Source organism: Phascolarctos cinereus, unplaced genomic scaffold (assembly GCF_003287225.1).
Source record: "Phascolarctos cinereus isolate Bilbo 61053 unplaced genomic scaffold, phaCin_HiC Scaffold_9;HRSCAF=440, whole genome shotgun sequence".
NCBI lineage: Eukaryota > Metazoa > Chordata > Mammalia > Diprotodontia > Phascolarctidae > Phascolarctos > Phascolarctos cinereus.
In genome coordinates, this window is record NW_027556402.1 from 16,268,074 (window position 1) to 16,289,930 (window position 21,857).

Genomic DNA, 21,857 nt, shown 5'->3' on the forward strand with positions numbered 1-21,857 from the left:
TTCAGAGGTCTGCCATCCATCAGTAGGCTAAGTGGGTGCTAACCTCGATTCTGATATTGTCCTGTAGGCTCTTGTTTCTGAAAGCCCATCTGTTGTTTATCTCTTTATCACTGTTATTTTATGTGTACGATAACAGTATACACCTATGATTTAATTCATTTCCTGCTGGTTTATCATCATTTTGTGAGTTACAAATTTGCAAAAGAGCCATAAACCTTCTCCATATAGCTGAGCTATGTGAAGGTATTTACAGAGTTGTAATTTCACTGGCATAGGGAGCTCCCAGTGAGGAAATTCTCTCTATGTTGAACTAGAATTTCCCTGCAACTTGTAGTTTTGGAAAGATGCTTAGAAGGTAAGGGACTTTCAAACCCGACCTCAAGACACTTGACACTTACTAGCTGCTTGGCCATGGGCAAGTCACTTAACCCTGATTGCGTCACCAAAAAAAAAAAAAAGGTAAGGGACTGGCCCACAGTTACATAACCAGTATGTGTCAGAGATGGAATTTGAACCCAGGTCATCCTAACTTGAGGCTGGAGCTGTATCTACTGGGATGTGTTAGTGGAATATAACTGTAGCCATTCTCAAGGATGTTACCATGGAAAAACAATATTTAGGAAGTCACTCTTGGAGCTAATACCCCAGACTTTGAATTTGGGCAGAGTTCTGAAAAGGAGAGAGGCCAGGTGGGGTGGTGACATGAAAAGGAATGTAGAGCAGCCATGCTGGAGAGCCAGGCTAGGACCACATTGTAGCCTGTCCGAATAGGGAACTGAGTAAATGGCAGGGGCCATCCCTCTGCATTGATATGGGAAGTCACAGAACTGAGAGCTGTAAGTGCCAGAAAAAGACTTGGGAGCCAGGGGAGGCCAGAGATTGTGGAGTAGGCTGGTAAACCGTCCATGCTGGGTCCCTGCCTCTGTGGCTGGCAGGGGCCCTCTGTTAACTGTCCAAACATTTCCTTCCTGATTTCCGTCCCTCCTGGAGAGGAGAAGAATGAATAAAGGGCCTTTTTTTTTTGGGTCCCTATCAGCTTGTAGCCTTAGTCAGCCAGGATTTCAAACCAACTCTTTCTAATTGCTGTTTCATTGTTTTATACATTTGTGGTGATATGAAATTTGGTGGCCACAGCCCAAACTGGGGCGGTTAAAGCTGGCAGTGGGTTGAGACTTGGGAGGAAAGGGAGGAAGCTGGAGCCCGCCTGGGAGCTAGAGGCACTGGAGGCATTTTTGCCCATCAGCCAAAGCTGGAGAGTTGGTGGTGGGGTCAAAAGACAAAAGAGAATATGAATGTCGTTTGCCCTCTCGCTTGACTCTACCCTTGGAAGCTAGAGAGTCATATCCTGGAATCCGTGGGCTCCCTGTGGCTGCTTCCCATGTCATTGCTTGAAAGAATGGCCTAGCTCAAGGGGGATGGGTGACGACTTCATTTCTGTGCCGTGGATCTGAACCAGGGAACTGGATGGCGCTGCATGTATCATCTCTAGCTAGGCTGCCGGTGCTTGGAGCTGGTTGGCTCCAGTCTTGGCAATCTCCCCTGGGTGGTTAGATGTGGGAGACTAAAACAAACTCAAATGCAGATCAAAATTGAAAACAGAATTCTCTTTGGATCAAGAATATAAAAAAGAATGTTAATGGATAAAGTAGAAAATGTTTTTGGAAAAGGTGTGTGTGTGTGTGTGTGTGTGTGTGTGTGTGTGTGTGTGTGAAAATATAAAAGAGCAAAAAAAGAAGGTGGAGAATTATTTCAAAAGAAAATGATGTCAACTAAACTGGGTTCATATTCTGTTGAAACTAGAAGAGGAGAAAGAGCAAATTTTAGTATCTCAGAGACAGAGAAACAAAAAAGACGAAAATATTCCCAAATCCCCAACAAGCACCCACATCCAACCACCAGGGGACACTTAGAATGAGTTAGTCCAGGATGGAGGCTCCACCCTGCCTAGACCCCCAGCCTCTCCACCATGGTTTCCATGCCTTCCTTCTTTACTCACTCACACTGCAAGGGCTTTCTCCATTTTTGGAAGTCCACTCAAGACTAATGTCATGGACACTGGGGAACTCTGGGTAAAAACATCTTCTCAGCTGCAGTGCTCACTTCCTTTATTTTCATCATAGTGAGTGGGAGAATGGCAAAAGTGGCAGGAGGCTGTTCTGTGCATGTTGAAATCCATGTATTCTCATACATGGATCTCAACACCCTCTCTGACTCTTGTATTCTCATCAAAAACAGGACCTTTCCACTGGTAATGAAAAGGTAGGCTGCTTCTCCTGCTGTTAGGGCAATGGCTAGGATTTGGGAGAGTCAAGCTGCCGCCTTTCAGGTTACTCTCCATTGGTCTAGATATTTTGGTTATGTAAGTACTTCAGTACTATTTGATATTTGCCATATCCTTAAGAATTAGCTTGAGTGGACCTTCCTTACACTGATCTCTAGGAGGGAGGTCACCATCAGCTCTACTGCCTGAATTAGGAAAATAAGTAATTGAGCTTGAAGTAGAAGTCATTGTCCTGAGATGACATCTGTCTTGCAAAATCTTGAACAGCTGAACAGTAAGGGAAGAGTCAGAGAGGGTGTTGCCATCCCCCCTCCATGGTCACCAATACATCTCTGAAGAAAAGTGAAAGATAAAAAAGAAGTCTCCACTTCTCCCCCATATCTGCAGTGTTCTCCCTCCTCACCACTAGCTATTGGCCTCCCACCTACAGTCCTACCTTCTACAGGAAGCCTTCCCTAACTAGTCTTAATTCTAGTGCCTTTCCTCTGTTCATTATTTCCTGTTTATCCTGTGTATTAGTTTCCAAGTGGTCTCCCCCTTTGGGCTGTAAGCTTCTTGAAGGTAGGGATGGTCTTTTGCCTCTTTTTGTATCCCAAGTGCGTAGTACAGTGTGTGGTGCAGAGTGGGGACTTTGTAAATATTTATTGATTGATCTTCGGTTTTTAATTATTCAGTTCATGCCATGTGCTTCAGCTATGGCCATTCTTGGAGAATGGCTGCAGTATACTTCATGGGGATTCCATTTCACTGTTCAGGAAGTAGTCTTATAAGAAACGATGTGGTCTAGTGGCTGGAGAGCTGGTCTCAGAGTTAGGGAGACTTGGGTTCGTTTTCTGCCTCTGACTCATATTGGCTGGGGGACCTTGGGAAATTCACTGAACTTCTCAGTGCCTCAAGTCACTGAGACTGTAAGTTGTGAGAGGGTGGACAATTTGGGCATGTCTATAAGCAGTAGTGAAGGAGGCATGGATAAAGGGAGGCTGAAAATCAGGAAGAGAGAGGCAAAGACCAAAGGGGTCAGACTTCAGAAGGGGATGGTAGAACAGTGCTGTCAAACTCCAATAGAAACAGATCCCAGCAGTCTGTATATTGGCTCAGAAAGCCACAAATGAACATGATCCATGTTGTATTTGATTTTTATTTATTTTGTTAAACATTTCTCAGTTACATTTTCATGTGGTTTGGGTAGCACTCGAGTTTTGAGCAGTATGGGGTTTAACTTCCTTACTGTAAAGGGCAGGGTCAAAGGTAATAGTTAGAGGAGTTGGGGTTGGCAATAAGTGACACCTCTCTTCAGCAGAGACTGGAATAGAAGAGAAGAGAAATGGAGGTGATGTTGAGGATATTTTAAGTATGAAATTTGGGAGGAGAGGGAGCTGGCTTTTGTATGGCCTCCACTTTTTCCTTAGAGTATGGGAAAGGGCACACTATTGAGAGGCTGGAGGATGGTTGTGGGTAGCTGAAGAGAGGAAGGAAGGTTTGGAAACTCCCCTCTGGAGAATGCAACAGAGAGTCAGCCATGGAAGAGTAATGGGATTGCTGCGCAATAGTGAGAGCCCAGTTGAGATTGAATGGCACAGATTTGTATGGACTCAGTTTTTAAGGTGATTGTGCATTCACCCACATGGGTGCATTAAATAGGGCTGGGATTTGGAAAACAATGAACAACAATAGACATTTCCTCATGTCTTCCTCACTTCTGAACCCCTTACTGCACTCTCCAAGTTACTAGCCCTCTGAAAATCGCTGTATGTGTTGGCTTTTTCTCAGTTCTCACCCTTCCTGACTTCCTTTTCCACGCCCTTCCTCTCCATTCTCCCTCAGCTTTGTCATACTCTTCTCTCCTGGTTCCATCCTACCTGTCTGAAGGTCTTTTTCCTCCCTTTTAAAAGTGTCATTAAGGCTCCCTCCATTTTTCATTCCTGTCACTTTCTTATGATGCCTTCCCCTACCCTTCTTGTAACATATAATATGTTGTAATATCATTGTACATACAACATACTTATATGTTGTAATAACATGTTTGTAATAAATTGTTTTTGTATTGCTCAGTCATATTTTCAGTTGTATCCAACTCTTTGTGATCCCATTTAGGGTTTTCTTGGCAAAGATAATGGAATGGTTTGTCATTTCCTTCTCCAGCTCATTTGACAGATGAGGAAACTGAGGCAAAGAGGGTTAAGTGACTTGCCCAGGGTCACACAATTAGCAAGTGTCTCAGGCCAGATTTGAATTCATGAAAATGAGTCTTCTGACTCCAAGCTTGACACTGTCCACTAGCTGCCCTTATAATGAAAACAATCAAGCAAAACCAGTTGGCCAATGAAGGGCCTTTATTGTCTCCTTATCCCCTCCCATCTCCCAACCATGGATATCTCCCTAGGCTTTGTCAGGGGCTGTTTTCTCTTCTCTGTGTACCCCATCTCTGTGATCTCATCAGCTTCCATGGGTTTGCTTGTAATTTTTATAGAGATGGCTCCCAAATCTCTATATCCAATCATCATATCTCTGCTAAATTCTAGCATCACCTTTTAGGAGGATAAAAGTCATGATATTATCTTGGGCATCTCTAAAGGGTAGAATGGCAAGGATCTAACAAAATCTCATTAGTGACCATGAAAACTAGATTTCAGAGGATCCCAGGGTTTAGAGCTGGAAGAAAATTGGCCTCTCAGTGCAGGCTAAGGATTATGCCTTCATTGTACAGTTGAGGCAAGTGGAAGTCTTGGAGAGAGGGAGGAGGTAATTACACTTGTGTAAGAACACAAAGGTAACATTGTAAGAAGCACAGTTAGAATATGAATCCGTTTCCTTTGTTCTTTTTTTTTTTAGGCAGTTGGGGTTAAGTGACTTGCCCAGGGTCACACAGCTAGTGTCAAATGTTTGGTCTGAGGCCGGATTTGAACTCGGGTCCTCCTGACTTCAGGGCCGGTGCTCTATCCACTGCACCACCTAGCTGCCCCCTTGAATCCATTTCCTTTGAATCCAGATCAGGGAAGCTTTTCCTATATCTCAGGACCTCTCTTTAGAAAGTATTTTCCCTACTGCTTGGTTTGACTCACTGTTGGCATGGGATTTATTCAATAACCATCATTAATACTAGAGAGTTAGAAGAATTGCCCACCAGTAGATCCCAGTAGTTTTAAACAGTTGGCCAAATAAATGCACTTGGAGGTTTGAAGTCATGATAAAATTAATTTGGGTGTGCTTAATGTTAGTATTGGCAATTTGCCATGATGTTCTGTTGAGAAAATGTTTAATGTTGCAAGATTTGTTTTCTTGCTCCACTTTTAAAATTAATTCCTTAATAGGATATGGTGTAAGGGGGACTGAACTTGGAAACAGAGTATCTGGATCTAAAGTTTGGTTCTGGAACTTCTGAGTTGGGTGGCTGTTGACAAGCAGTATATTCTGTGCTCTAGTTTGCCCTTCTGTGAAATGGGTTTGATGCCATTAGTTAACTGAGAGGATAGTTGTGTTGTTGGTCAGTAGTTTTTCAGTTGTGTCTGACTCTTCTTGACCCCATTTGGGGTTTTCTTGGCAGAGATAACTGGAGTGCTTTGCCATTTCCTTCTCCAGCTCATTTTACAGATGAGGAAAATGAAGCAAATGGGGTTAAGTGACTTGCACAGGATGGTTGTGAGGGGTTTGCTTTGAAATCATTACAAAACTACAGCATCATAGGATCATAGATTTACAACTGGTAGGGCCCTCAGAAGGGGCAGCTAGGTAGAGCGGTGGATAGAACACTGGGCCTGGAGTCAGGAAGACTCATCTTTGTGAGTTCAAATCCAGCCTCAGACACTTACTAGCTGTGTGACCCTGAACAAGTCACTTAATTCTGTTTGCCTCAGTTTCTTCATCTGTAAAATGAGCTGGAGAAGGAAACAGCAAACTACTCCAGTGTCTTTGCCAAGAAAACCCCAAAAGGGGTCACAAACAACGCAAGCAGAGGGACCTCAGAGGCCATCTAGTTGTATTCCCTCATTTTACAGATGAGGAAACTGGGTCACAGAGAGCTAAGTGATTTGCCCAGGGTCACGCAGGTAGAGATCAGAGATGAACCCAACTCCCTTGAATCTAAAACATATATAGATAGATAGATAGATAGATAGATAGATAGATAGATAGACAGATATAGATATATGTATATGTATATGTATAGATGTATATATACATATATATATATTTTTTTACTTTACCAAAGCTAACTTCTTATTTATTATTCTTATCCTTATATAATCCTTTTAAAGGAGGGGAACCAAATCAGCACCCCCCTTCTTTTGATTTGCTCAGAGGAACCAATTGGCAGCTTCCATCCTTGTGACTTTTGAGATAAAGCTGCAGGGCTCACCTCCTAGACTTGTGAAGAGGAAACAATTGACACTGTTTTTTTAATTCATGTTGTTTCTGAGACATTTCCTACTTCCTAGTAAAATTCAGCTTTCCCATGAGAACCATTTGCTCGCATGTGGTTCAGTTTGATAAATCTCAGATGAAATGCAGCAGGAAGTATTCCCCTGTGGCTCTAAGTTGGAAGGGAGAGAGGAGGGAAGAGAAAGTGGTTTGACTACTTTGAATGGCCAGCAGGGCCCTACACTTCTCTTGAAGATTAATATAGATAGACTCCTGGATTATGCTTGTCTCGGATGAAGCCTCTTTCTCGAAGGAGGATAAAATTCCTTTTAATCTCTGCCAAGTAGAGGCAACAGCCCTCTGAATTACAATGTTTTCATAAGTGTCTGATAAGTTACTGGGAAAAATAATTCACTGCAATTTAAAAGACATATGGCATGTATATCAGTCAGTCAATAAGCTTTTGTTAAATCCTTACTATGTGCCAGGCACTAGGCTGAGTGTTGGAGAAACAAAGTAGAAGCAAAAACAGCCCCTTGCTTTGAGGAACTTACCTTCTAATGGGAGAGACAACATGTAAATTAAAAGATATATGCAAGATACCTACAGAGTAGATGGAAGGGAAGCATAGAGTGGAAGGCTTTAACAGCTGGAAGGATTGGCAAAGGCCTCCTGTGGAAGGTGGGATTGGGGCCGAGTCTTCAAGTTAAATGAGAGGCAGAAGTGAGGAGGGAGAGTGCTTCTGGCATGATGCCAGTGCAAAGTTATGGAGTTGGGAAATTGAGTGTTGTGTGAAAGGGAGCAGGCCAGCAAACCTGGGTCAAATGGTGTGCAGAAAGGCATAAAGTAGAAAACTAGCGGGTAGGAAGGGCTTTAAATGTCCAATAGTGGACCTTATATGTGATATTGGAAGTATGCTGTAGTTTTGTGATAATGTCTCTGATGTTGAGAAATTGTTGTCAAGGTATTGTGCTTATGGAAATGTAAAGTGAAAACCGTAGGTCAGAGAAATGAAATTGATATTGTTGCTGTTAATATGTATTATTTATGTTACTTCTGACATGGGTGGTTCCCACATTCAGGGTGACTAGTTCATAAAAGAGGATGAAAAGCTATGCTCTTTTGAAACAAAGTCTAGAACATTGGCTTCCTTTTTTGTCCTGCCAGATGTTATGAAAAACAAAATCACTTGTCAGTTGAGTAGCTCCTTTAATCCAGAGAAAGGATTTCACAGCCCTACTGCTTGTGGTCTTTTCTACGAAACAGTTTTGACCTGGGTGGTTTATTTTGATTAATGCAGCAGGGAGGAGAGGTATTGCATTGTGGTTATGTTGACCTTAGGGTCAAGAAGACCTGGGTTCAGGTCCTACTTCTGACAAATATTGGCTATCATCCTAATGCAGAAATCTCTAAATATCACATCCTTTTCAATGCTATGGTACTTTGAATAGTTTGGGAACAGAAATTTCATTTAGCAAAGCCACAATAGCAAAAAAGAATTTTAAAAATTAAGTAGTTTAGATATTTAATTACCTGAATATTAAATGTACTTATTTCTATTAATTAATTTTATTAATGTTATATCTTCATAAAATTGAATTCTGGCCACATCAAGAGCTGAACCAAAGAGTTCCCTTGTTGTTGTTGAATCATTGTAGTTGTGTTGGCCTTTCCCAACCCTCAAACCCGAAAGCCCTAGAACTTGGGAGTTAACTAGCCATTTAAGGCACCTGTGGTTTTTTTTAAAATTAAACTATGGTCGACTGAAACCCATTAAGAAAATGATTTCTACCTCCAGACTGCAGCTAGTGGTCAAATCCAGCAGGATGACACTGTTCTACTGCTCAGACATTTTCATCTGTCTTCTTATCAGTGTGACGTGTGATGCATGAATAAGACAGGGAAGATGATCTGGAATGACCAATGATCTGTTTGCCTCTCTTAGGTCACCACACCATCTACATTGGGGTTCACGTGCCGAAGAGCTATCGCAGGCGGCGGCGCCACAAGAGGAAGACGGGTCACAGGGAAAAGAGGGAGAAGGAAAGAAACTCAGAGAACTATTCTGACAAATCCGATGTGGACAATGCTGATGAGTCAAGCACTAGTATCCTCAAACCACTCAGTGAGTACTTTTGGGGGACTGGCCTTTTTCTCCAGCCCTCTCTTAATCCTTTGGAAAGGCAGCCACAGAATCTTGAGGAGGCTGGCGATTGACTTCCTAAAGTTAGATTCTCCTGGCCTGCTAGAAGAGAGGAGTGCTTCGAGTTACTAGTATGCTGCTTTAGGAATTTATTGGGTAAGAATGCAAATGGAACAGAGGGTCTACTACTCAAATTTCGGTATCATGGCCTTTTCAAAATTCCATCCTCAATTAGGAGTGGGGTAGACTAGGTTGTTAGATGTAGGTGTTTAAGGGCAAACTTTTAATGGGAGATAACCAGGAAGATCTGAAGGCTCTTCTGACTACTTTTCACTTAGGAACCTTTGTGTCTTGGGCCAGCAGGCCCTGCTGGTCTTGCAAATAGATGTGGCTTTAAAATGGAGTAGTGCCAGGCTGAGGAGAACCAGATTTGGGAGGGAGGGTATAAGTAGTTCCAGGGATCTAGGCTTTGGGTCCTTTTGTTGGAACTGCTGTTTTAGACTCGTGTGTTCCGTGACGGTTAGCTAGCAAGGAGGAGAGAAGGGAAGGACACAGAATACCTCTGGGGACCTTTCAATTCGACAGTTTGACACTTCCATGTTTTTGTGATCTCTCTGATGATGGAATCCCCTCCAGTGATGCACATAGTCACTAATTCATCTATTCTTTTATTGCTGTGAATTGGTTTCAGTCACGTCTGACTCTCCATGCCTCCATTTTGGGGTTTTCTTGGCAAAGATACTGGAGTATTTTGCCATCTTCTCCAGCTCATTTTACAGATGAGGAAGCAGAGGCAAACAGGGCTAAGTGACTTGCCTAGGGTTACTCAGCTAGTACGTATCTGAGGCAGATTTGAACTTGAATCTTCCTGACTCTAGACCCAGTGGGCCATCCACTGCACCACCCAGCTGCCCCTAATCTCATCCTAGGTGACTCTTATTCATGTCTGTAAATCCTCCTCAAGAGTCCACCAAAGGTGCTAAGGATCTTCATCTAGATCTCTTGATGTTGCACAGGTATTAGTAACTTCCCCATTTCCTTTTCTGCTCATCCATTTTTTTGGTCACTCAGCCATTTCTTTGATAGTATTCTTGTACTGTTTCTCTTGGGCAATCATTTGTTGATAACACGCCGACACGTACTTCCCATAATCTTCATGCATGTGCTCACCATTGCCTTTGGAAAACTTTAATTCTTTGGAGATGGTCGTAATTCTACAACTCACACATAATATCAGTAAAGCAATGTTAATGTTAGAAAGATGGGCCTTTGTTTCAGAGAGATGTTTAGGACTATTAAAGCAACTTGCAGTTTCCACAAAGCAAATTCATCCTGTGCTTCAATTCTGGGCCAGTTCAGTGTGAATTTGCAGTATCTTGCTAGGTAAAGATATTGGTGCCTGCTGTATGGGTATTCTATCCAGCTGCATGCCAGAGTTTGGACAGTAGGCATTTTAAAAAAAATAAGTTTTATTAATGCATGTTTAAATATCTCCTTGTCACTTCTCAGTGATTCTTCCTGCCACAAAGAATGCAGCCTTATAACAAAGACGTTCAGTCAAGCAAATGCATTAATATGTTGACTACGCCTTATTGTGTATCTTATTGTCCATGACCTCTCTATTGGGAGGGGACAGGCATGTGTCATTAGCAGTCCTCTGAAGTCATGGATAGCGAACTTTCATCCACTTGGTTTTTCCTGTGTGGATTGTAAAGCCAAATCCTTTTGAAGGATTATGTTTGGAATAGTAGAGAAACCACTGGGAATAAAAACCCCTAGCTTTGACTCCTGGCTCTGATACTTAACAGCTGTGTGATTTTGGGCATGTCAGCCTCTTGGCTTTCCTCATCTGCGGAACTAGGGCATAGATTAGCTACCCTGTCAAGTTCCTTCCTTTTAGGTGTCAATGCATGACCCTCTGATCACTTTGCAGACTTGGCAGTTTTCCAGGGCTTGATGCAATCTACACAATGCCTACTGAAAATAGGGGCCATTGGAAGAATTTCACTGTCAAAAGAGCTTAAAGATTATCATCTGGATCCCGTGCTGGATTGCTTCCATGACAGAGATAAACCACCTTGGCTTCCATTGCCATCCTTGTTACTGTTTCTCTCCCGGGACCATATTTCATACACACATGCATATATGAGTATATACACATACACACACACACACACATATATATACATGTATATATGTATATATATACAACACACACACATATATCCACACATACATATACCATATGCACACACACATAATGCATGTATTTATACTTTAACACACATATGTATATCTACATATAAAACATGCATGTATGCGTAGATATATGTATATGCATGCATATATATACCTATGTCTGTCTATATGTATATGTGTGTATATATCTATATCTATATGTCTATATCTATATCTATATCTATATCTATATCTATATCTATATCTATATCTATATCTATATCTATATCTATATCTATATCTATATCTATATCTATATCTATATCTATATCTATATCTATATCTATATCTATCTACCTATCTCTCTATATATATCTCACACCTTGATGTGGGAAATACTGGAGGTGGACAGACCAGACCAATCAGGAAACCATGATTGGTGAGGGCCTGAACCCCAGTTTCTCTCAACAACCACCCAAGAAGGGAAGAAGGATGAGGACGGTATTACAAAAAGTGAGGAAAGGAATGGATTCAGACAAACTCAGAAGACTTGAATGAATTGATAGAGAAATGGGAGAATAATTTAGGCCTTGACTGTAATCATGTAGAGGAAAGCAACTTTGAAAAGTATAGGAACTCTAGTGAAAGCAATGATCAATCAGGATATGAAAAGAAGCATGCTTCCTACTTTTTAACAGAGAGATGATATCCACGAGAGATCTAAAATAAGGTGGATATTTTAAGACACTGCCAATACATGAATTGTTTTCTTTGACCGTTCTGTTTTGTTACAAGGGAAGACTTTTAGTGTGTGTGTGTGTGTGTGTGTGTGTGTGTGTGTGTGTGTGTGTGTGTGTGTTCATGTGAGGGTGTGCATGTGTGTGTGTAGGCATGAGGGGATAGTGCATGGATAGAAATAGTAGATGTGGAAAAAAAAGAAAAAGAAAAAAGCATCATTGAAACATTTTTAAAAATGCATAGAAGACAGCAGAAAGAATTTCAGAAGCAATACAGGCAAGCAGGTCTGCGTTGTAACTACTATATAGTTATTATTACTATGTATAACTACTGTGTTATAATAGAGTCATAGTTTCAGATACAATCTCTCTGTTCTTCTTTGTACATGTAAATGTTTGTGTTTATTGATGCTTGTTGTTTGTTATATATGTACATATGTATATACAGGTGCACACACATATATGTATATAGTTCAGGCCCTTTCATCTTTCACCTGGCTATTATAATAGCTTCTTTACTGGTGGTGCTGTATGTACAGAGAGGACAGTTGTGAGATATCATAGAGGTAGCATCAATAGGAAGACTTAGCAAGCCACTGGATATGAGGGGGGTAAGAGAAGAGTCGAGGATAAAATTAATATTTAGTCCTGGGTAACTAGGAGTATGTTGGTGTCATAAACAGAAATAGGGACATTAGGAGGAGGGGCATGTTGAAAGAGTGAGCTCAGTTTCAGACACGTTGAGTTTGAGGGTGCCAGTAGGACATTGAAATGGAGAAGTCCATTAGGCAGTTGGGAATGCAAGCCTAAAGCTCAGGGGAGAAATTAGAGCTGGATATAAAAAATTGGAAATTGTCTGCCAAGAATAATTATGGAATCCATGGGAGTAGATGACATTGCTGGGGAAGAGAGGATAGAAAGAGAAGGGAAAAGACTAAGGGCTGTGCTTTGGAGGTTACCCACACTTACGTGTGGGAGAATAAGGTGAATCCATCCATTCATCCATCCATCAATCAATTAATGCAGAAGGAATGGGGGATAGCAGTACCAGAAGGCACAGCAAGGTCAAAGATACTAAGCTCTAAGAGAAGGTCATTAATGGTGTCTAACAATTAAGAGGGCTGGCAACTTTCATAAGAGCAGTGTTATAGTATGATTGTGTTGGAAGCCTAGGCTGCATAGGGTTGATGAATGAGTGGGTAATGAGGAAAGTAGAGGCAATTGAGTATTCACACTGCTTTCTAGCACTTTAGCAGTAGGGGAAGAGAAATAAAGACTGATACCTTCAGGGAACATCAGGGTCAAGGAAATTGTTTTTAGGAAAGAGGAGATCTGAGCATGTTTGTAGGTAGTCAAGAAGGAGTCAGAAGAGAGGGAGATATTGCATTTGGGAGAGAGAAGAAATTATCTTCAGTGTAATTTCCCCAAGGAGACAAGAAGGGGTGGGATTGAGGGCACGAGTGGAAAGATTATGCCTTTTTGAGGATCAGGGTCTTCATTTCTGAAATTAGAGCAAAGGGGAAGATTGGTGAATATCTAAACGTGTTCCATGGAGGTTGAGAGAAGAAAGAGATCATGATGGATGACCTTAATCGTCTGAGTTAAGTAGATGACAAGGCTGTATGCTGAGAGACGAGAGTGATGGTGGTGAAATTGGGATGTTGAGATGGCAGGAGGCTTGGAGCAGTCACTGCACTGAGGGAGGAGTCAATGAAGTCAACAATGGGATTATCAAATCCCGGTTGAGATTGGATAGCACGAATTTGTACGAGGTTGGATAGCAGGATATGCTGAGTGTGGTCTCATTTAGCATCTGGTTGCTTGGATGAAAGGATGGAGAGGATTTCCTAAGGCCACTATGGTGAGAGCAGGGACCATAGAAAGACAAGGAGAAGGCAGGAGATTTGAAGGTAGATGATGGTGCCTTGATGAAATGGCGAACTATAGAGCCAGTACTGAAGAAAGAGAAGTGAAGCCAGAGATGGAATGAGAGACATCATGGTGTACTGGTTAGGGCCTGTAGAGGACTTGGAGTCAAGGTATCTTGGGTTCAAAACCTGCCTCAGACATTTGCTACCAACGTGATCCTGTGCAAGTCACATCATTTCTTTGTGACTCAGTTTCCTTATCTGTAAGAGGATTGAACTAGATGACTTTCAACATCCCTTTCAGCTCTAAATCTTTGATGGAATGGGAAAATAAAGAGGGATGAAGAGAGTAGAGTTCATGAGGAGTATACAAAGCAGGGAAAAGTGAAGCATGAGGTGGTGGCAGAGGTAGGAAGAGCAAGCAAAGAGAAACAAAATACAGTTAAATGTCTAAGAGGGGGAAAAGTTGCAGATGGTAGGGCCTGTCCATATAAGGCCTGTCCTTATAAGGCGTGTCCATATAAGGCCTGTCCATATAAGGCGTGTCCATATAAGACCTGTCCATATAAGGCGTGTCCATATAAGGCCTGTCTATATAAGGTGTGTCCATATAAGGTGTGTCCATTCCTGTGGGATGCTGAGGGAAGATTGACATCTTGGGTATGAAGGCCAAAGGGCCATGAATGTAGTTTTAATCCCTAAGGATGAGAATAGGGGTTGGAGTGAAGATCATGGAAGACCGTGATCCAGATGCTAAAAACATCAAGGCATGTGAGAAAGTGATTAAAGAGGCTGATGGATGATAGCAACCAGCCATTCAATAAACATTTATTAAGTACCTTCTATGTGCCAGGCACTGTTCTAAGTGCTGGAAGGATGCAAAAGGGTTGCAGCGAGGGAAATATAATAATAAGGCAAGACTGTGAAGACAAGACTGTGAATGATGGTGGCAGAACACAAGTTTGTATGCAGCAATGGGGACCAGGGAAGATCTTATATTTATATATGGTTTAAAGTTCACATAGTACTTTACAAATATTACCTCATTTTATTCTCATAACAACCATGAGAGGTAGGTATTATTATTATAAGAAACTGAGGCAGAGTTAAGTGACTTGCCCAGGGTCACACAGCTATGAAGTGTCTGAGGTAGGGTTTGAACTCAGGCCTTCCTGACTGCAAGTAGAGTGTTCTACCCACTGCACCACCATACTGACTACATTTCCCTATCCTGTGAGTGCCTAATATCTCACTACTAATACTCCTTCTACCAAAGTTATCAGTGAACCTTCAATTGTCATATCCAATGGCAGAGTGAAATCGATACTTAGGCCTGGATAACTAGGAATATGTTGATGTCATCATCAGAAATAGGGACTTTGGGAGGAGGGTCAAGTCTAGAAGCTTGAGTGTAGTTTTAGAGACGTTGAATTTGAAGTGCCAATAGGACATTCAAGTGGAAAGGTCTATCAGGCAGTTGGGAATGTGGGACTGGAGCTCAGAGGAGCAATTAAGAATGGAAAGGATGAGGAGGAGCCAGGAGGAGTGAGTATTGGAGAGAATCGTGACCTATATGGTGATATCAATGGAAAACCCAATTCATAACAACAGGAGGAATTCATGATGAAATTGAGTTTGCTAACAACAGATAAATAGGCTAGCTCAAGGGCTGAGTAGAGGAGAATTGTGACTGGGTAGAGGGTGGATGGGAATAAGAAAGCTGGGAGAAGTAGCAAGGGAAAGAGACAGAGTCAGGAATCAGTTCTAAATGACAGCGATTAGAGGAGATCATGGTTGTTGGGGTTTGATGGCCGTAACGCAAGGTGAGAATCAGTGGGCAGAATATTGTAGGAGAAATCAACCCCGATGTTTTATTTAGAATTCTTGTGCCTTTGTTGACGTTCCATCCATTCAAGTGACTAAATGGATGTGTGTGTGCGTGTGTGTGTGTGTGCGTGTGCGTGTGTGTGCGTGTGTGTGTGTGCATGTGTGTGCGCGTGTGCGTGTGTGTGTGTGTGTGTGTGTGTGTGTGTGTGTGTGCGCGTGTGTGCTTGCATATGTTTTCTCTTGCCTTGGAGAAACTTTGGCCATGTGTAGCCCTCTAGCTGAAAGGAGGCATCACCATTCTGTGCAGTGGCAGAAAGAAGCATCAGAAACCTGCCCCAGTTTAGGGAGGTCATCTTCTCACCGAACTCATATACTTGGGGCGTTTTCATGTTGGCAAAGATTCCTACATTCTTAGCCCTTTTTTTTCCCCCTGTACCAGGAGAAGTAAGGAGTTTGTAGCAAATTACATTATGGGTGGGACAGATGAAGATTGGATTCAGTAATCACAAGTGATGACAGACAAAATTAGACTAAAAAGCTTGAGGATCTTAAAAAGTAATTTTATGGAGTTAATTTAAAAGGGGGCATGAAACAGTAATTTGTGTCTTTTATATTCTGACAGTTGGAACAGAGCAGGTGGCATAGGAGGCTAGAGAAGCTACTACATTAAGAGCAGATTGGACAGGGTTCAGATATGGTTCACTGAGATGGAGGGGGAGGTTGATTGGAAAGAGCGTGATTAAGACTTCGATGCTCAGAAAGGACAGGAAAATGAAACATACACTTTTCATTCGAACATTTGGAGAGAAACTGAAAATGATTATGCAATGTTGGCTAAAGGCTAGGGGTGTGTTACGCATAGCAATGTCTATGTGTAACACTGATAGAGGAATGTTTTAAGACCTTGAAGGCTCTAGAAATGAGGGGGAGAAGGGTGATTCACTAGGGAAAAATAAAAACCCTGACCTACTGTATAGATTGATGCCATCTATCATGGTTTACTAGCTCTGTTGGAAGATACCCAGATCCAAAATAGCAAGAGTGCACAAAAGAGAACAGGGAGGTGGTCAGGACTTTTATTTACAAGCTGTTTGCTCCATGACTGGCTCTGGCCGAAGCATATTCCTTCACTCTCATTCTTTCCAGTGAACCTTAAACTTTTGCATATGTGTCTGTCATATGGTGCGATCTCAAATACATGTGTGTATGCATGTATGTATATCACAGAAAATGTGTGCATATTGTTATATTTGCATCTATATTACATACATGTTATGTTGTACTTGGGGAATCAATAGATATTTGGTGTCAAAGAATGTGTAAGGTGATTCTATCACTATCTTTTTGTCACTGGAGAGATTTTATTGCTAAGGGATATTGCCTCCTGTTCTTACACCCAAGCATCTCAAGGAATCAATCACATAGAAGCAGGGAATGATAGAAGTAGTCTGAATTTAGATAATGACAGGCACCAAATCATCTAGTAATTTTCCAGTAATGGTTAAACAGAAGGCAAATCAAGACTAATTAAAACATAACAGAAGCAGGTGAGATAACACATGTAAAAAACTTTGCAAACCATAGCGCATCATATAAATGCTAGCTATTATTATCATGTTCTCATGATTATTTTTATTTTTATATAATTCTGTCCATAAATGTGAGATGCTGTCCCACCAAAGTACTTGGTATATCCATAGGGGAAAGTGGGCACAGACTTATGGTAGCACTGCTTTTTGTTTGTTCTGTCAAGGCATGCACGTCTCTTCAAAATGGAAAGATATCTTTGACTCATTCATTTGAGGGCGGAATCAACCTCCTTCCACCTATTGGACTGAGTAATGGATTGGATTTATTGGTCTCCAGCTCTTCCCATAGTGGGGTCAGAACCTTCCAGCTCTGTGTGCGGTGATTCAAAAAGAGCTTTTTTTTTTCTTTTTCAAACATATGGAAATATTGGCAATGAGAAAGGAGGGAAGTGGCAAGCAGGAGGAGCGACAGTGGAATGAAGAGGTTGTGTACAGTGAGTGGACAACAGGACAAGAGTACTGTGTTTTTCTTAAAAATAATTCTTTTTCACTACTCAATGTTAAACTTTTCTTTTTTCCAAGTTGGCAGTTGCTGTACTCCACGAATTGCCCAGAAACTGGATGAGGAGATGGTCCTGGCTCAGAGTAGCTTGGGATAAGTCAACTTCCTCTTTTGGGTAATTTTTGCCTCTATGCTGCTATTTCTCTAGAATGGGTTTCCTGGAATATTTATAGGCTAGCTAGTCTTTCTTCTGTCTACAGAGACTCTCCCTAGATTTGTCATCTGTTTAGAGAGAGAAGAGCAACAAGTAGTAGTAATACTAATAATAGGACCTGGGTTAAAATCCTACCTCTGTGTGACCTAGGGCAAGGATTTATCACTCCTGGGACTCATTTTCCTCATCTTCAAAATGAGGTGGTTGGACTGGACCATAGATTTTTAACTTGAGGTCCATGAATAGATTTAAGGGGGTCCATAAGTTTGAATGAGAAAAAAGATTAGATCTGTTTTTAATGGGAAAAATTCACTAACCTCTAACTGAAGTTTAGCATTGTCTTCGTTTATGAATGTAGGCAACAAATCACAGTAGTATTAGCAATACCTATAACTTTGTCACCTATAAAAATCACAGATAGTTTTATATTATGGTGTTATTATATAATATATTATGCTATAATTATATGTAATATAATGTTTTACATTATAGAATATTATAATTGTTACAGATATCTCAAAATATCATTCATGCTTATCACAACTTCACCGTTGCTGTGGTTATTAGGCTTCTGGGCCATGTATGAGTATGATCTTCCTGTATACTGCTGCTTGAGAGAAGCCCATTCTTGCTTTAATTCTATTTGAAATAAAACATCTTTGATAATCAGGATACTCAACATTCATAACAACTGAACCAAAAAAAATCAAAATTGATTGGATGTCCAGCATGACATGCCTTGTGTTTCTTTGTCAAAGAGCACCCATCTCATAGTTGAATGTCCTTGTGTGAGCTATGCAAACCATAGCCCTCACACTGATATAGCTTTCAAAAATTAAAATTTCACTTTAGCTTACCTGTATTTTAGACTGCATTGTTATTCAATATATTAATAAAGAAGCATGTATCACTTTATCACAGGTTTGCTCTTAAAAACATTTTAAGAATTATATTATATTATGAATTGGTTTCCTTTGCAATCATGTGTATTTTGGTTTTTTGCATTTGAATAGATTCTTCTGAAAAGAGCTGCTAATAGGACCTATCACACAAAAACATTAAGACCCTTTGTTCTAAATTTCCCTTCCAGCTCTACCTGTGTGAGCCTAATTGATGTTCGTATAGTATTTTAATGTTTTCAGAGTGTTTACATACATTATTTTATTTGAGCATCACAGTACCCTTATGAGCAGGTATCACAGGTATTATTATCTTCATTTTACAGATGAGGAAACTGAAGCACAGAGAGGCTAAGTGACTTGTTCATGGCCACATGGCTTGCAAGTCTTGGTGGTGCAATTTTAATCTAGAGCTTCATGTCTTTAAGTCCAATACTCTTCTTCAGCATGTTAGTCCAAGTTCTCAACCCCTCTCCTCCCAGCCTCCATCTTGAACATGAGCTTAGCTCTATATTTGTGCATATCGTCCTGCATTAATGCTTATTTAAAACCTTTAAGAGCACATAGCTCTTGCTCCATAAACCTGCCTTCAGTTAGTCTTATACTCCTTTATTCATATTTTCAGCTCATTGGACTCCTGTCAGGACTGGTAGATATATGCTAATGAGCACCATTTTATGATCTTGGAACAATGGATGCCAGTCAGTGATCTAGTTAAATTCAGGAAATGGGCAGCTGCTTTTGTTCATTGCTTCTGGATAAAACAAACAGTATGGCTTTCTTGGCGACAAGAATATTTGGGATTGTATCATTTGATTTTTTCCTTTTCCCAGTATGCCTCCAATCCAACTGCATTTTTCATGACCTAAGTGAGTGTACTACTGCTTTCTCTTTATTTCTCCTTTCTCTCCTTATTTATTTCCTTAGTTAAGAATCTTTTCTTTACTATGTATAAATATATTGCATATATTTTTATATATGATAAAACAAGGTTTATTCTTATTTTTCTTTATCCATTTCTTTTTTCTCTGAGATTTCCAGAAATTAAGTTAATGTGCATGAAAGAGTAGAGGGAAATTTTTTTCTTTTGTGTATAAATTTCAGTCTTTTTTTGTGTTTGAAATTATAGGGTAGGAGCAATTTCCTTTTGAAAACACTCTATCTCTGGTTATTTTTCTTTCAACATAAGTAAGAAGTGCATTCTTTTTAAGCTTTAAAAATATGTCATTCCTGGGGAAAAAAGTGTGTGTGTGTGTGTGTGTGTGTGTGTGTATTTTGGGGGGTGACATGGGGAGGAATTTATACTTTCCCTTTCTGGGGAGAATAATTAGAATCCTCATCTTCCTTCAGGGTCATTGTGTATGAATATTTGTATGTACGTTAAGAGAATCATTGTAAGTAAGAAAGCCAGATCACTACATAGGCCACTTTCTTATTACTGAAACAATATTCCCAGCAAGAAAACTGGGTGCCCTAAGAGAGGAGACTTGCCATAATGGCAAGAGTTCTTAATCTGAAGTCTATTATTTGGTTTTCTTAAATATTTTGATAACTGTATTTGAATGTAATTGATTTCCTTTGTGATCCTATGGATTTTATGTCGTACATTTCAAACATGATTCTGAGAAGGCATCTGTAGGTTTCCCAGCCTGCCAAGGGGGTTTGTGACTCAAAAGAAAAGGTCAAGAAGCTCTGTCATGGAGTGTTTTCATTCTAATCCTATCTGTAATCAGCCACTGTCTTCCTCTCCCTCAAGCCCTCAGTATTTTCAGTAGCTGTCATACCCTGAGAGTGACAAGAATATCCTATCAGAATGTTGTCCTCCCTCTCACTTCACTCAAACCTGTCAGTTTCTGTAGGCCTGCTATCTGTTTCTTGACCTTAAGTTCAGCCTTGGCTCCTGAATTCTGGCCAATGCAACTTCTTTGAGAGAAGAAAGAAGGAAGGAGCCTTACAGAGTCTTTGACAGTCTAGGGAAGCCTATGGACCCCTTCCTAGAATGATGCTTTTAAGTGCATAAAATAAAATTTGCAGGATTACAGAGGAGATCGATTATATTGAAATAGAATCATCAAAATATAAAACCCTCAAATTTACAGGTCCCCTCCCCCAGATTAAGAACCCCTGCTCTAGCTGGGTGTGGTAGCACACCCACTGACAAACCCTGCCCCACCTTCCCCTTATGCCTACAATCTCTGTGATCAGAGGGGCTGAAGCCAGTTGATCACTTGAGATTGGGAGTTCTGAGAAGCAACAGGGCTGAAACTGATGAGGTGTCTACATTAAGTTTGGCACCAAGATGGTGAACCTTTGAGACTTGGGGTTTACCCAGCTACTTAAGGCTACTTATCTGCTCCAAACCTGCCCAGATTGGAAATGGAGTGGGTCAAAGTTTCTGTGCTGATAGGCAATGGAATTGGCCGATGAGTGGCTGCCATACCTCCAGCCCAGTCAAGCTAAGGAGACCTGGTCTTAAAAAGAAAAGAAAACAAACAAACAAATGCTCCTGCTCCCTATGCTGAATTGCAAAGAAATGAAAACTTCACAGGATGTAATTCTCTTTCTCTCATTTGAAATGCAGTTGTCCTCATGGTCCCAAAGACAACTGATGGGCATCTCTCCTTACTAAACACCTCTCTGTATTTACTGATCAGTTGACACTCTCAGCTCTGTGCCTTTCACTATCCACCCCAGTGCTTGAGAGTGAAAACAAATGGACTGTTTGTTCTTGTAAGCAACAACAGACATCTTCTTATGGCTCAGGAGTAGTTGACAATGCTCTGGGAGTCACAGGGGAAACAGAGTCCACAGGAAATCAAAAGTGGAACTGCTTGAATGGGAGTTCAGGACAGAGATGAAGCCATGCAAGAGGTTGGGAGACCAGGTGAGATTTTTTTTTTTTTTGCAGTGGGCAATTGGACTCTTTCCTCTCCCTATCCCCCTTTTTGATGGGTTTTGCCCTAGGGAGTCCAATAGGAGTCACCTTTAGGAGGAGTGTGTGTGTGTGTGTGTGTGTGTGTGTGTGTGTGTGTGTGTGTGTGTTAGAAATGTTAGAATACTATATTGGCGGCTTCCAGGAAACATCAGCCTTCATTGAGTCCAGAAGGTCCAGAGACCAATCCCAACCTACCAGTACTTTTCCCATTTTTGCCAACTGTTTGCAGAACGATCCTGGTGGGCTCCAAATATGAAATTCCTTCCTTTATTCTTTCCCATTATCTAATGGCTAGGAATAGATTGGGGGAGATGATTAATCCAAATAGTTCCTTTGCAGTATTTAAAAAAAGACAAACAATTTTATTGTGATTTTGAACTGAATCTAC

General features: G+C 40.9%; 1 protein-coding gene across 2 annotated transcripts in view; it reads left to right on the forward strand.

The window, feature by feature from the left end:
- SLC4A4 (solute carrier family 4 member 4) overlaps positions 1 to 21,857 on the forward strand; it is a 398,910-nt gene that overhangs the window by 72,900 nt on the left and 304,153 nt on the right. For both annotated transcript variants that reach the window (XM_020988496.2, XM_020988499.2), the window contains exon 3: positions 8,583 to 8,762. In XM_020988496.2, the coding sequence (XP_020844155.1) occupies positions 8,583 to 8,762 (180 nt within the window). The remainder of the gene's footprint in view (positions 1 to 8,582; positions 8,763 to 21,857) is intronic.